The 16694-nt window shown below is 43.4% G+C and overlaps 1 protein-coding gene across 1 annotated transcript in view; it reads right to left on the minus strand.

Moving 5' to 3' along the window:
- Window positions 1-16694, minus strand: part of malrd1 (MAM and LDL receptor class A domain containing 1) — a gene marked incomplete at its 5' end in the record, with an annotated part of 98334 nt that overhangs the window by 24786 nt on the left and 56854 nt on the right. Inside the window, 4 exons of the mRNA XM_079489308.1 lie at window positions 3096-3257; window positions 4317-4448; window positions 8293-8473; window positions 16443-16600. Coding sequence (XP_079345434.1) covers window positions 3096-3257; window positions 4317-4448; window positions 8293-8473; window positions 16443-16600 — 633 coding nt within the window. The remainder of the gene's footprint in view (window positions 1-3095; window positions 3258-4316; window positions 4449-8292; window positions 8474-16442; window positions 16601-16694) is intronic.

Consider the following 16694-nt stretch of genomic DNA (forward strand, 5'->3'; position numbering starts at 1 on the left):
GCACTGTGTATGTGTGCGCTGTGTGTGTGTAGTGTGTACATGGAGGCTATACGGCTGGCTAGGCCTATCGATTGGTTGTGTGTAGCGGGGTAATAAGTTCTATTCTATGACATAACATTCTATGAAACTCTGGTGGCCGCATCCATCACTTAGTTCAATCGGCGGTTAAAGCCGACCAATCACATGAAGGCAACAGCGTGGCGACCTGCGGTGACAGCCAATAGAGAGAAGGGGATTAAGGAGAAGGTCGCACCCTGACGGAGTTCATTTGTTGTGTGCCCATCATAAAATGATAAAATGCTGGTCTTTTCCTCAAGTTCAAGGTCAGTTTGCAATGATCTTGATGTTAAAGGATAATTCCGGACAAGCCGTTTCTGAGTGGTGCAGCCACTCCATTACGGAGCTTTGTGTGTCCTTGGGTCCCTGGGTCCCTGACTGGCTGGCTGGCTGCCTGTGTCCGAGCACGAAAATAGCGTTTGGTTGGTTTTCACAACCAAGTGGCGCTGTTGTGCAGCCTAACACACGCACACTGGGGACTCCCACACGGTAACTCTGTCATTTCTCAACCGTTTCGAAAGTGGGGCGGCTCGCCGGAACCGGCCCGGCCCCTGGGCGTGTTCCTGGGGGTCTGGATGTTCCGGGGACCCCCCGGGGACCCCCACACGGTAACTCTGTAATTTCTCGACCATTTCGGACCCTGAGCACGTTCCTGTGGGTCTGGAAGTTCACTGTGTAATACTCTAAACCCGCTATTTGTTTTATAATTCGCCGTTGTTTGATGATGATTATAAAAATCCGGCTTTGTCGCGGACATAGTGACGAGGCTGGCGCGTTATGATGACCTAACCGGAAATCGACCTATAAACTGGCTTGCAAGGGCTTCTGGGAAACTGAGTCCAATGCAAGTGAATGAGGGCGCAAGGGACAATCTTGGCTTGCTAGCGTCTTTGTTGTTGATCGCATCGAGGAAGTAGGTTATGTGTCGACTGGGGAACAAACAATGGGACTATTTTCAGCCAGATTTCCATCATAGAATTACGACGCTTTGACGCCTCAAAGGTAACTTTAAACACCGGCAGTCAACGTAACATGTTATTATATGAATTAAAGCAATAGAGGTGTTAGTTGTTGATGTAAATCGCTCTGGATTAAGAGCGTTTGCTAAATGCCTAAATTGTAAATTGTAATCATAAATTGATGTTGACGTGTATCCATTGACCACTGGAAAAAACAACAATAATAATAATCCATACCAAGCATTCCATACCGATTTAACAGATTTACTTTTACAAACAGATTTATTGTTTGTTATCGTTTTCTTTTTTTATTCTAGTTTTTTTTTTTTTTTAAACTAGAATAACAAAAACGTTTTTTCAATTTTAGTTTTCTTTATTCATAACATAATTCATAATACTCCAGTTGAGCTGCTCAGTGGCTAACGGTAAAAGACTGTAAAAGAGCACTTGTGCTCAGCATACCTATGCTTTCTTTCTAGCTTCATATGTTTTAATGTGTGGGTATTGGTATGCATGTAGCCTACAGCACCTTGTAAAGTTTTATTTGAAAGGCTCTTTATACGTAAATAAACTTTACCTTACGAAAAGAAAAAAACCCTAATCAGGGGTGTTGTGGGAGAGTGCCAGAGCTCACCCAAGGTGCTTTCTGCTCGTTCAGACATTCAGAGTGCTCCTCCAAGCAGCAGCATTAAAACCTTCAGAGTGCTGCTCTGGGACTACTCAGAGCTGCACGCTAGCATGCAGATCTGAGTAAAAAATGGATTATCCAAGTGTCTTTGGTAAATGGTAAATGGTAAATGGTGCATTTATATAGCGCCTTTAACCAAGGCGCTTTACATAGATTGTGCATTACATTCACCCATTCATACACAGATTGCGGCGGAAGCCATGCAAGGACCAACCAGCACATGGGGAGCAATTTGGGGTTCAGTGTCTTGCCCAAGGACACTTCGACATGTAGACAGGAGGAGCCAGGATTCGAACCGCCGACCCATGGATCATTGGACGACCTGCTCTACCTCCTGAGCCACAGTCGCCCCAATCTTTGAACATTGTTTAGCGACAACAAGGTGGAGGAAATAATTTCAAAAGGCGACAGTTGGCTGTGGCAAGTGCTACGGGCTTTGATTGATTGATTGATTGATTGATTGATTGATTGATTAACAGTTTGCAGAATTACAGTACATTTCAAGTCCAACTCAATACAACAACTGTTAACTGTGAGTGGACGACACTAAAGCATATCTATAACGGGTATCTACTCTGTGTGCTCTTTCTTTCTTTCTTTCTTTTCCCTTTATTTATTCAGTGATTCAGCGTCGCAGTATGTTTTTACAGCGGGCGACAGCCTGACGTATTTTCCAGAAGTTTGTAATTTGTCTATGGGACCCGGCAACTATACCGCCGATAGCAGTCCAAGAGGCGATAGTCAAAGAAAGAGTGGGCGGAGGAACGTCGCCCCGAAAACATGAAAATATTTTATCTTTGGACGACATCGTCCGGCGATAGCCATGCAATCAAATTCATGTGTTTTTGTTTACCCTCCATACCACCTATACGAGGACATTATAGGTAATGACAGCAGGAATGCCCACTAGGAGATTTGTATCGCCCGTTGTTCTCCCGCTGTCAGAGTGATGAATGGATCATGCATATATACAGCACATCACCATAATCAAAAACAATAGTCTTTCTACAAGCAAGAGAAAAACAGGACTTGTTTCTGTATAGGAAACCAATCTGTCCTCTTTAATGTTTTGGTTAGGTGATCCAGTCCACGCATGGACCTTAAACGAGAGCTTGGCATCTAGCCAAATGCCCCAGGTATTTTACAAGATGTGACCAGCTCCATTTGTTCACCTTGTAGAGTGTAAATACCAGTAGAGGAATTTGTGTTTGGAGACCTAGTACATACCATGCATTTTGTTTTGTTGGAGTTCAAAACAAGTTTAAGCTTAATTAGAGCCAATTGAGATCTATTGAAGGCAGTCTGCAAATTTGCAGTGGCCACTTCAAGCGTTGGGCCAACAGAGAGTGTGTGTGTGCGCGTGTGTGTGTGTGTGCGCGTGCGCGACTGACCAGAGTTGTGGTCAACATGGGGTCCGGCTCCTGGCGTCTGGGTCATCTGACCTATCGTCCAGTCACAGTCATCGTCAGTGTTCTGAGACAGCTGGCAGGTGTCCTCCCACTGGTCCTCTGGCATGTTGAAGTTGCACGCACCTGGCAGGCTCACGATGTGATCTGGAGTGGAAGGACACAGTGAGGAAGACAACCAGCATGACTGCTGTTGCACAGCTGTTTCCACTGACCGTTATAAAACAGCGGCCATGGCCAGGTCATACTTGGCGTGAGTCGCCGCCCTGTGAATCTGGTCGACAGGCCGTAATGCAGTGTTTTTTACAGGTGGCTTCTAAAGCCAGCTGTCGAACACCCAGAGGACTAATGGCGATGGTGTGAATCTATTTTGCGTCCGAGCATAGACATGGTATAACGTCCCGCCTGCCTCTGATTGGCCTACCGACACTACCCGTCTTGACTGTCCACTGAGGTGGATATAGCTATGCTGCATAGTCTGACACTGATACTCTGTGGTGGAAAATAATACAAGTATACAAGAGAACTGTAAGTTTTATTTTTGTAGAAGAGGCAAACTAATATTGTTTATGCCGTTTGCTTTGATGGAATAATTGATTGAACATGTACACCGTAATATGATTTGATTTGGATTATTGTGTAATTTATTTGTATGTGTAAACTTGAAACATTGTACTGTAAAAAGGTCTTCTGTATCTATTTTATTATAATAGTATTAGTTTACTATAATTAGATTAATACACGATCATCAACACTAACACTTTATTTAGAACACACACCCAAATCATAGTACAATGTACGTGTTCAATCAATTATTCAATCAAAGCAAACGGCATAAACAATATTAGTTTGCCTCTTCTACAAAAATAAAACTTACAAGTTAGTTACAAGACTGCATTCTGTCGTGCGTGCCAACCTGTCATTCTCTTGTATTTCCCACCACAGAGTATGGTCTGGCCATACTGTATATAGAGTGTGTCTTGAGTGTACAGGGTTTAATGAGGTCAGATGAGGTCAGATCAACAAATGCAATGAATTCTCTATTGGCCATATATGGAGCGTGTGACAGACGGACGGACGGACGGACTGACTGACAGGTTTTGCAGGTTTTCATAGTAAACTGCGACCTACGGCCGGAATAAGCCCAGTTGTATGCCAAAACACCTCATTTTTGGGCATCCCTTAATCCCCCCTCTCTATACTCACTGCAATCTATCTCGTCTGATTCATCCGTGCAGTCAGGCTTGTTGTCGCACACCAGGTAGGACTCGATGCAGTCGCCACTGCTATGACACACAAAGTCTGAGGCCGCGGGGCAACTGGCTGGCACCACAGCACCTGTAAAACACGCACGCACATGCACACGAAAACAGGAGAGCATACAAGGACACATATTATAGGTGAAGTAACGTTACATTCCCAACCCACATGATTTTTTTTGGGGGGTCGCCAGGTCAAATATGATAATTTTGGGGGATCGCGGCCTGAAAAGGTTGAGAGTCATATGATTTATTGGGGTACCAGATAGATAAATCAAGCTTAGTTGGCAGCACCCGAAGGTGTGCTCTTCCACGCACGTCACAGGGCCAGGTCAGAGAGGGAACCATGAGCATTGAGATTTATGACAGAAAATTGCTCAGAATATGCCCAGGAGAGGCACAATTTACAATAAATGATAAAACCATTTAACATAATTAGACTGCTGAGTCTATCGGCCGTAAGCCTTTTCTATTTGGAACGGACCATCATTTACTCATCAGGGCTGTTGACCATAAGAGTAGTGCAATCAGTAACAGCGTGCGTGTGTGTACAACAACACGCATGCACGTGCATAGTTGGCACCAGAGGATTTGAGAAGCACAGAAGAAGTAAACAAAAGGCGGGCGGAGGCATTCCAGAGTAATCACTCCACTCTCTCCTGTCTGGCCTTGTTTTGACTGAACACGGAACAGTGCTGATGGGTGCGTGTGAGTGTGCGTGTGTGTGTGTGTGTGTGTGTGTGTGTGTGTGTGGGCGTGCGTGCGTGCGTGTGTGCTTCATAGAGATGAAGAAATTAAATGAGTACTGTAACCAGGACAGACAGTGAACAGAGTGGAACTGGAATCCAGAAGATCAGAATACACTCCAAATCTATTTTGGATGAGATGAATATACCACCCAATTAAATGGAACACATCTGTGTTAGCTTCATTCCTTTCTATACAGACACAGTCTTATGCTCATTTGTGTTCCTGCGTACTTGTACGAATGTCTGCTTGCTTTCCTTTTATCTGTGGGTGTACTTGTTGGTCTCTCTCTCTCTCTCTCTCTCTCTCTCTCTCTCTGTGTGTTTGTTTTGGTTAGTTCTGCAGTACTGTCGGCTAGTGGGTCAGACCCACAACTCGCACATATGGGTTTCCTACATTGTTTACAATTATGATTTATTTCAAAACACTTCTGAAAAACATTTAACTGAGAAATTCCATGAATTAGAAAACAAGTAGTGAAAATAGCAGATCTCACAACAGGCTCGAAGCGACTCGTTGTGAGCTTGTAGATCTGTTATTTTCACTAGCTTAGTACCGGGCAAACGTTCAATTTCACTTTGGGGTCTTGAGCTAAAAAGTTTGGGAACCAAACAGTACACCTGTATAGCCATAGGCTATACAGGTGTACTGTATACTGTTGCTTCTTATGTTATTCCTGCATGTACTGCAATATTACAGTACATTTACTTACCCTGTACCAACAACTTAACTGCTGTGCTGCCTGTGGCGACTGAATTTAGCCAATATCTTGGCTGCATGGAGCTTCTGGACAGATGCCACATGGTGTTCATTCCTTTGGCAGGGTCTGCTCAATTACTGTATCTGATAATAGCATCTGTCAGCTGCCATTGTGGGTCTGATAAACAGACATGCTTCTGGGCTTCAGGTGGATCTAATCTGCAATACTTGCAGCAATCACAACATGTGCAACTAGAAAAAGTGCCCTTCTGGGCACAGGTCTCCACCAGGAGGATAGGAGTGTGTGTGATGTTTGGCAAAATGTTTAGGAGTAATATAAACATGTTTGTTTGGGGGTTTGTGTTTGTGTGTGTGTGTGTGTGTGTGTGTGTGTGTGTGTGTGTGTGTGTGTGTGTGTGTGTGTGTGTGTGTGTGTGTGTGTGTGTGTGACGCGACTTGGCCTGTTGTAGCGCCACCATGAGGCTGATTTGAAAACTGTCAAGTGGCATTTCTTCCTCAGCTCAACAAGCTATAGCACAATGTAAAGAGAAGTCCAGTGCGCTTCAGCGAGTTGAAGGTAGAAGGGCTCGTCTGTGCTCAACAGGGACAACTTGAATCAGAGACAATTATACCTGGGCACTTCAGGAGAGACTACCCAAATAAAATACTGGAGCACTCGAGCAGGGGTGACTGACATTTCGACTGCCGTCTTCCTCAGAGTCACCTCAGTCAGTCACCCCTGCAAAATAACAAATACGTGCAGAGCAGTCGAGTGCTCCAGACCAGTACCATATTATTTTCGGGGTAGTCTGTCTCCCCTGAAGTTCTCAGGTATTATTCTCTCCAAAACAAAAACACAATGTATTTCCCATCAATAATATACTTGTTCTTCTGTTAGCGGACTGAATGTGGACTCAAACTGACATTGCATAGAAGCAAGAAAGTATACCTAAATGGAGCAGAAATGCAAATTAAAAAGGGATTCAGCATTTACTTGTGCAGCTGCACAAGTAAATGCTGACACAACAGTATAACATAATTTGATCCACATTATGCATGTAGCGAGGGCCAAGGTGCCACATAATGCGTGTGATTAGCATCGCTAAAGATTTGCATACTGTAGGTTGTTATTTTCCCTTATCTATTCATACAGTATCTATCTGGGATAATGTGAGACACATGCTCAATTCAGGTTTAAACCATTTATCTCTCTTCCTCTCTCTTCAAAGACAAGACTGCAAGTAATTATCTAAAGACAAGACAACCACAAGTGTAGAGGCAGAAGTAAATAAATACATAATAAAAGTAAGTAAATGAGCCAATATGCTTTTTGAGGGGCGCTAGCCCCTCCTATGCCCAGCATTGAGTATTTGTGTAAACACAAACATTGAAGACAAAAGTGTGTAAACACAAACATTGAAGACAACAGTGAGGATGCAAATTGTGATTGGCCGGCATGATTGGGTGGGAGATATGTGCCATTGGTTGAGAATGAGATGATGTATGATGACGTATGATGATAAGAGCACCCCTCACTTCAAACGGCTTTGTTAGTTTACGTGTCTGTCTGTCTGTTCGTACCAAAAAATTAGCATGGTTGCTATGGTCACCCAGTTCACACGGGTGTGATTTCATTACGTCAGACCACAGCTGATGAGTCTATATAAGACCTTACACCACTCAGTTCACACAGGTGTGATTTTTTTAACAAATTATGGTTTGATCTTACTACGGCACCTTTTGGGAGGGTTAGTGGATATAAGTCATCGGTCCTTGTGTGTGAGCTACGCCATTTAATTGGTCAATTACATGGTTTTACAGAGTTAGAAAGGTCTAGGCTTGGGTTTGGTGCGGTTAATAGTTAGAGACCGAGCTGAGAGGGCCTTCAGAAAGCCTGATGGCTTAATTCATTGAGACCTGAGGCAGAGTCTACAAATGTCTTGACTTATAAATCCTATAACAATATATCAGTGGTTCTCAAGGATCCCCAAAATTATATGAATTTGGCCGCAGACCCCCATCTCAAAATATTTTGTTCCAGGGAGTGCCAGAAGCAAAGATTTGAGTTAAAAAATATATATATATATATATATATATATTCAAAGATTTGAAGACATTTTCACGATTTTTCAATAGCAGAGCTATAAGCTTATAGCGTGGTACAAAGTGACGCAGTGTGATCTTTTATATCAGTTATTTTTAAATAGTATACAATGTATAAAATAATGGCTAAAGTGGTTAAAATCTGAAATGACACAGATGCTTTCCTGGTGTTAATGGGTGAATAGCGTTTCCTTACCAATGGCTTCCGACGGACACGCGGAAAAATAGAGCACTTGCGTAAAAAAAAAAGATTCACGCGCAGAGCTTGCGCACAACCTGTGCACCGCAGCCAGGTTCCATTGATTATAACGGCAGCGTGGTATACCGCTGCGGAGCCAATTCTGTCCCCAGTGTAGCCCAGCCCTTACACTCACTGGGAGAGCAATCTATGAACTCCAGGTCATCCAAGGCGGCGCCTCCGCTCACGTCCCTGGAGCGGACCCCCTCGAAGATCACCTCAAAGTTCCTCAGCTTCCTCAAGGGGATCTCAGCCTGGTTCCATCTGTCCCCCTGGTGGCCCGTCATGTTCCACACTTCTCGCAGCTCATTCTCTGTCTGGTGGAGAAGAAAGCACACATAATCGTCGTTCACACAACAAAGTAAGACCCTGGAGGAGTCGTTTTAACTCTGAAAGGGACTTTCTATAGATTTATTCCATGAACCACATGGGTGGCATTGCACATAACCGCTCCAGTTGACAATGTGTCGCACCTTGGCGCATTGTGAGCTTGTAGATCGGCTATTTTCAAATGGCCAAAATGTATATAGCGCCATTAGCACTGAATGGGGCTCAAGTGGTTAATGTATGTGTGTGTTCACGAGTGTTCACGACTCACAAGTAACAAATACGAGAGAAGCTTTTTTTCTTGCTGCATAGTAGCATGGGAATACCATACAAGTGCAGTCATTAAATAACCATTAGCATAATATCATATAGTCCCTATACACAGTCTGATCTTTACTATTCAGACTGAATAACAAAATGTCTCCGATTTGTGGTAATACATCAGTCTGATGATGCCACATGTGGAACATATTACACGAAAGGCCAATGTGCATAGCTTGGTAAAGACCTCTCGGTTTTCTTCCCATGGTTACTGGCCAGGCATTGACTAATAAAGCTTTGAAATAACGAATGTGAATTTGAACAGGATGTGTCACATGGGCGGATAAGCCAGCGATTCACCGCAGGCTTTGAGCAGTCATGCCAAAGGAGGAGTCTCCATGAGCCATTTACTAAGTCCTTATCATAACATCATAGTATGTTTGGTTTCACATATCCATATGTGACTACATTTGACTGAGGGACTGCCATTGGATTTTTTTGAATTTTCGTTTTTTTCACGTCATATGAAAGCAGGGAATCATAGCTTCAAATTGACATATTGGTTGTTCAGTTTGACCCACCAGTTTTGGAGATATGGCTTATAAAGTAATGTCTTGCAGAAAACAGCGAGTTGAGAAAACAGGTTTGAAAGGTTCACTTCTGTGAACTCTAACATTATACCTAGCTACATGTTTGGGCATTTAGTTCATATTTACATGTCGATTTCAGCTCTGACACTTATTTCAGACATGCTCTAGTACAGGGGTCGGCAACAGGCGGCCCGCGGGCCAAAATTGGCCCCCCAGAAATAATATCTGGCCCGTGAGATAATTTTGAGAATTTTTTTTTTTTTTTTTTTTTTTAATATTTTTTGAATTTTTTTTGGGGGGGAGGGATTTTTTTTATACAGTATCTTCCAGTTTCGTAAATATAATGTCTGCAGTGGTCTGCCCTTCTAATGGGATAAGAGACAGCAGCTCTTCCTTGAAAACCTTTCCATCAAAATATCTAACATAAACGCACAACTGGGCTACATCTGTGTTGTCAGTGCTCTCATCTATGGCCATGGAAAAGTAATTTGCATTACGGAGACTGTCGATAATTACACCCCGCACCGCGTCCGACAGTGCCTCGACACGGCGGGTGGCGGACCTAGCAGACAGGGACAGCTGTTTGACTGACGCAATGATACCATCAGTAGACTTGTCGGTAGCGAGTTCCTCCAAAACTGTCACCATCATCTCCTTGAAAACCTCTGCATCTGTGAAGGGCTTGTTGTGCTTTGCGAGCACCCAGGACGCCTTTAGAGAAGCACTGGTCACTTTCTGTTGCGATGTGAGGCCTCGCACCAGGATACTGCTGCTGCGTGCATAAGATGCTTTCAGTCTTTCAATTTCTTTCTTTCGTGTCTCTGATTTTGGTGGGAAATTCACTTTGAAGGTGGGATGCTCCGTATCGTGGTGCCGTCTAATGTTATATTCTTTGCAAACAGACACTGGTCTGTTGCAGATCAAACACATGGGATTTGCATTAGTGAAACCAGGTAAGATGAACACATACCGATCTGTCCACTCCTCTCTAAAAACTCTGTTTTCACTGTCAACTTTCCTCTTCAGACTTTTCGATAGCGCCATTGTTGTTGTCTGTATTTCGCTCACTAGCAGCAGCTGAAATGTTTTCTGCAATCAAGCAACAGACTGAACAAATAACAGCGAGCGCCCCCAATGCAAAAGCCTAATAGTATTTTTTATTTAGTTAATAAATGGCGCATTGTAATTATTATACATTTATTAAAAATAAATGTTAAAATAATTATAATACTTATTTAATAGAACCTGAACCCACTTTTGAAGTGATCATAAACACGATGCATTTTAAATGATTTCTAAAATGTTATAGCTAGATTAGAGGAAAATGGAGAAAAAAAAAAAAAGACACCATATTTTTCCAGCAAAAAAAAAGAAAAAAGTTGATTTATATTGGTCAAATAGACCCGAATTAGACCCGAATTAGACCGAATTAGACCCGAATTAGACCCGAATTAGGCCTTCACGGGCGCACGCGCGCTGCGCGCGCGCACGCGCCAGACGGCCGGCCCGCGATGGAATGTCTGGGAATAATATTGGCCCGAGGACAATCTCAGTTGCCGACCCCTGCTCTAGTATGTGAAGAGTCTGCCTGTGCTATTAACTCATTTTTGGAAAAAAAGAAAAAAATAAGTTTTTCTCCTCTGGTGAAAAGCTGGAATTTGCGCGATGGCAGTCTCTCAGTCAAATCTGGTCACATATTGATGGAATTTAGCAGAGCCATATACTGTATGAAATAGAATACCACCTGTTTTTAGTAGTTTTCTCTTTGGGTTTTGCAGAGGTATAAAGCTGCACAAAAAGCATGGTATACAAACCACACCTTCTGTTTCTGCCTTGCCTGTTAATAGCGACTTAACAGCTAAACTAGAAGAGGAGTATTATAAACCTTCGATTGGATTGAAGGTATAGGTTGTGATTACGACTCCAAATGACACCAATTTTGGAGAGTAAAAAAACAGAACAAAAAAAACATACCCATACACAATCGTTACGATCACTCTCACTTGAGGTGATAGGTACAATCATTAAAACCCACTTCAGATTCAAGTCAGTAGAATGCAATAAGGTCCACTGCCTGGTTAAACCATAGTGTTTAATAAGATGGGAGTATAGATTTCACCATCGATCACCCTTAACGTCATGGCCCCCTGGCCCAAAATAGGACCAGTGTAATTATGAAGTGAGGCTTAATGGTGAAGCCTTCCTGTGATCTTTGTGCATGCGGAAGTATGTACATTATGCCTTGCCTCGGTTTTACTGTAGCTAGTTTCCCACAATTGTCCAAAAAGAGAGAGGATTACCCACACACTAGTTTTGCTGCTCCCACAGTGCATTTTATTGACGTCAACATTCTCCACCCGTCTGGTCTTCTTTGTCAGGTAATCCAACAAATGTGAAACATTCTGGCCAATGCAACTCTTAGGGCAAGAATACATATGTATATCCTATCCAAGAAGATATGGATATGGATATCATATAAGATCATAGCAGGAGTTGGAAGAAGTTGAATATCATATAAGCTCAGCAGGAGTTGGAAAAAGGCCTTTCCCTGCAGAAACAGTGTAATCTACTCAAAACAGAGGACATGCAATGTCATGTTTCACTCTGCAGTTTGAAAGCGTACAAAGCGGCACCCTTGGGTAAGACGTGTGCAGGCTGTCTTCTCAGCTTCATTGCATGGGTGGGAGCCCTGCAGAATGATCTTGTTACTGTGAGACTAAAGCACAGGTTAATTGGCGGTCTTATAACAGGACTAAACTACATTAATGTGGGGGAGAGAGAGAAGAACTGAATCGATGAAGATTGCACAATGAGCAATCTCAGAGCGACATCAATGGAGGCACTTAGTTCAATTTGTGGATTCATTTCCTGGGTTCAGTCGAACAACCATAAATCCACTTTGTGCATTGTGAAGAGTGAATGTACAATTATACATACAGTGAATGTACATAATTTCATTGCATCAGCCCTGATGACATATTGGCCTATGGGTAAAAGTTGAAATTGCCATGAAACAGATTTCTTTGAAATCTCTCCCAAATTGTCTTAGTACACTGGTCTGGATGTCCTGCTAAGTTGAAATCCAATTTATATTCATGGCCTTTTTCATTTTATAGGCCCATTGGCAGCTGTTTTACAGTCGACTCACCTTCAAATCAGAACAAATTTGACTTTGTTTACTTTTATGCCCGTCCCTGTGCAGAGTAAAGCACCATTACTCTATTGGAGGGATGATGTAATAATATTCGTGCTCTTCTGGTTTGCTGCTACAAAGTGCGTTGAAGTTTGTCTGGTCAAGAAAGAGAGAGAACAAGACTAATAACCACGATGGGGGAGAACACTGTTGGAGTGCTGCTGTGCTGTTGGCACTGATTACGTCAGCAGAATCCTGACCAGGTGGTACTGGTCTAAGGCAGGGAATGCATGCTGTGCTGTCCTTGAATGGAAACGAGCTGCACTAGAACTGGGCAATGGTGGAAGAAGTAGGCTACTCACATTTTTTACTTGAGTAAAAGTGTCGATAACACAATGTATCAAAATAAAGGTAGTGGGTCGCACACACCAAGACTGCAGTTCAAATAGTTTATTTCATATTTGAACAAATAAGGACAAACGTTTCGGCTATCCATGCAGCCTTCATCAGTGTCGAACACACTGATGAAGGCTGGATAGCACTTTCACCTAGAAACTCCATTCACATTTTGTATAATTCAGCTTACTGTGGAGACACATGCTGGCTTTTTACTTTGAAATTATTTGTAGTTTCTGAGTTATTTAACTTAAACGCCCAATGCATTCTCAATGGCAATAGCACAAACTTTGGCATGCTACTAGTCCTACTGTATATGCCATGAAATGCAAAGGTTGTCGACATTCGACAGGACAACTGCATACAAGGCATGTCCCCGTGCAGACTGCAAAAAGAAACTTGTAGATCTGGACACTGGAAGATACTGCTGTTCCATATGCGACAAAATCTTTTCAGACTTGTACTGAAGGTCAAAATAGAAGACTCTAAGGACGAACAACGGGTGACATGCTTTAAGAACACCGCTGAGGTCCAGATGTGTATGGAGAGGCTGTGTGCTACTATGCCTTATGCCACAAATCTGAGGGAGACTATAAAGGCTAACCTTGATCCACCTTGAATATTGTTGCAATTTATTGGTTCACTTTATAAACTTAATTTGAAAAAAGGGCATATCTATAAAACAAAAGCAAACACCCCAGAAGGCCAGAACAATATAAAAGCGAATACTGTTTATTTCCTCAGGATAAATATATAATTGGTTCTTCATAATCTGCTTTGCACATGGGAGACCAGATTCAAATTGAGAACAACTGAATCTATTTTGCCTATTGGCACGGTCACTGTCCCTTGTGTTAACATTGTTAATGGTAGCCTATTGATTCTTTCTGTGCTGGAGAACTTATATTAGGCCTAACGACATCATGAACCATAGCGTCCCTGTTCCTGGGCCAATATTCTGCAAGAATAATGTTACATATTGATGACATCGGCTGAGATGGAAAAATAGACAAATAAGGGCCCCTGGCCCCAAAGTTAATCACTGCATAATGAGTGTGTGTACTATGTGTGTACTGTGTGTGTGTGTGTGTGTGTGTGTGTGTGTGTGTGTGGGGGGCCTAACGCTGTAAACTTTAGATTATCTCAGTACTATACGCTCTGTTCATATTCATCTTATAGAGCTTCCTTGTCAATGCATACATTTTACCGTGTACTTTTCTCTCTCTCCTTCATACTGTCAAATCATTGTTGCATGACCTGTGAGCTCCTTCCGCATGCGTGCGTGCGTGCGTGCGTGCGTGCGTGTGTGCGTGCGTGCGTGTGTGCGCGCGCGCATGCGTGCATCCAACCACATGATCGCCAAGATTCGCCATGACTAGAGATGACCTTCCTTAAAGGTCTAATTTTACATTTTCCATCTACATTTTATATGCGAACAGGAGGATGTCTGTCTGTGTGTGTGTGTGTGTGTGTGTGTGTGTGTGTGTGTGTGTGTGTGTGTGTGTGTGTGTGTGTGTGTGTGTGTGTGTGTGTGTGTGTGTGTGTGTGTGTGTGTGTGTGTGTGTGTGTGTGTGTGTGTGTGTGTGTGCTCATAAGACTGCCACTCACAGACCTGTGTCATCATTCAAGTCACATGTGGCCTTGGATTTGGGAACCTCTACAAGCCAGGGGTAAATGTTGAAGGATTCATTAAAGTCTTTTTTATGCTTCAGAAACGGTGTGTAGAAAGAGAGGACATGCATGCAAGAAAAGATGGGGGTGAGATTCGAACCCTTGTCCTTGCACTCGCAAAGAGAAATTTCTATGGCAATTGCGATTCTCAACAGGACCACTTAACACGGCAGCCAGGGCCACAAACGCTTTCATAGGACCTCAAAGTCGTACGATTTGTCACACACGTTACCGCAGTGAAATTTGTTCTCCGCATCTATATCTTGGAGCGGTGGGCCTCAGCCAAGGAGCGGTGAGCTCCTTGGCTGAGGCTCCTTCGCTCGGGAATCATTTGATTAGTAGATTTGACCCCCAAATCCAACCCTTGATGCTGAGTGCCAAGGAGTGAGGCATTGGGTCCCATTTTTACAGTCTCTGGTATGACCCGGCCGGGGATCGAACCCCGACCTCCCAGTTTCAGGGCGGACACTCTAACCACAAGGCCACTGACCTGATCCACAAAAGGTCTGGAACCACTTGTCTAACTGGCTATGCCACCAGCATGCATGTTTAAGTCCAATCCGTCTCATTGAAGGGAGGTAGAGCATGTGAATGATACAATTCATCTCAGTGCCAATTAATTATTATATGAGTCCTGCTAATCTAGCACAGACAAGTAAGGGTATACAGTTTTAAATGAACAGTCCAGATATTTTCTCCAGTGTGCCAGGAGATAATGGCACTGTATAAGAGAGTTAAAGTGCCCTGTTTTACACTGATGGCACTTTATTACTTTCTGTAAATGCAGCGCGCGCGCGCGCACGCACGCACGCACGCACACGCACACGCGGACACGCACACGCACACGCGCACACACACGCACACGCACACACACACACACAGGTATATTGGCTGCGCCGCTGCGGCAGTTGCTAGAGCAATGTTATGCTAAATCCACTTGGTGGGATATCACCCCTCGCTGTTTGATGGAAAACAAAGACATGCAAATTTACATCATTAGTCGCCCACCTGCCTTTGTGCAAATTAACACCAAACGTTCGCCATTGTGCATGTAGGCTCATGCACACACAAGGACACGCAGTGTTTAACAGTAAAGTACACATACGCACACAGACTTGGCAAGGATGCACGTAACTTACACAGGATTTCAATAGCAGAACGCTGCTGGGTTAAAAGCAAGTAATAAACACAAAAGAAATCTAAATTTACACCTTTCCAGGATTAAAATGGGTTAACCCATCAGATCATCAGATCAGATTCTAAAAATGTCTGTTTGAAAATTACAGTTTTCTCAAAAAGTCGTTCTTCGATTTTTCTAAAATAGCAGACCTACAAGCTCGTAGCGCGCCACTCGGTGGCGCGCTATGAGCTTGTAGATCTGCTGTTTTTCAATAGCTAAAGCATAGCATAATGCTAACACCAAAAGGGGTTCCCGCCCAAAATGGGTTAATGAGGATGTGATTTCTGGTCTAGAGGGGCGGGTGCCGGCATGAAAAAAGCGGTGGATCCTATTGGTTCACCAATCTGAGCGCCCGCCCCTGCCCCCTCCTCCCTTCCCCTCCACGGTAGAAAACAGTGGAGCACACCGTCGTACCGTAATAAAAGCCTGGGTACCGAGGCTAATAAGGATGTGATGATCCTCTGCTCTTACAAAACTCATCGTAATTATCCACTCATCTCCATAAGTAACCATGGGGACCACATTTCAAGGTGGATAGATAGTAAATCTGCAGAGTACTTTTAAGAACCTCTGTTTACATGGATAGTTATTATTTAGTCACAAGCCCTTAAATATCGGCTGTGTCTGCCCGACAGGAACAAAATGTCCTCAAACGCTGCTTTCACTGAACCAAAACAAAAATAACCGTATTGTACGTCTGTTGCCCGGTTGGTCTATGAATGATTTACCTTGATCAGAAGGCGGATGGTTCCCGAGGCCTTACGGGAGATGTAATACCAGAAGGAGAGCTTGCAGATGGCACTGGACTCTTTCCAAACAGAGCTCCTGATGTGGGCCTTATCGCCCTTCAGTCCCACCGGCGTAGCCTCCAGATAGACAAAGTGGCCTTAAGACAGCCAGGGATGAAAGAGAGAGAGAGAAGCAGAATGAGGTCAGACAGAGGGAAGAGAAACAGACAGATAGATGGATAAAGACTGATA

The sequence above is a fragment of the Electrona antarctica genome (genome assembly GCF_951216825.1).
Source record: "Electrona antarctica genome assembly, chromosome: 20".
Lineage (NCBI taxonomy): Eukaryota > Metazoa > Chordata > Actinopteri > Myctophiformes > Myctophidae > Electrona > Electrona antarctica.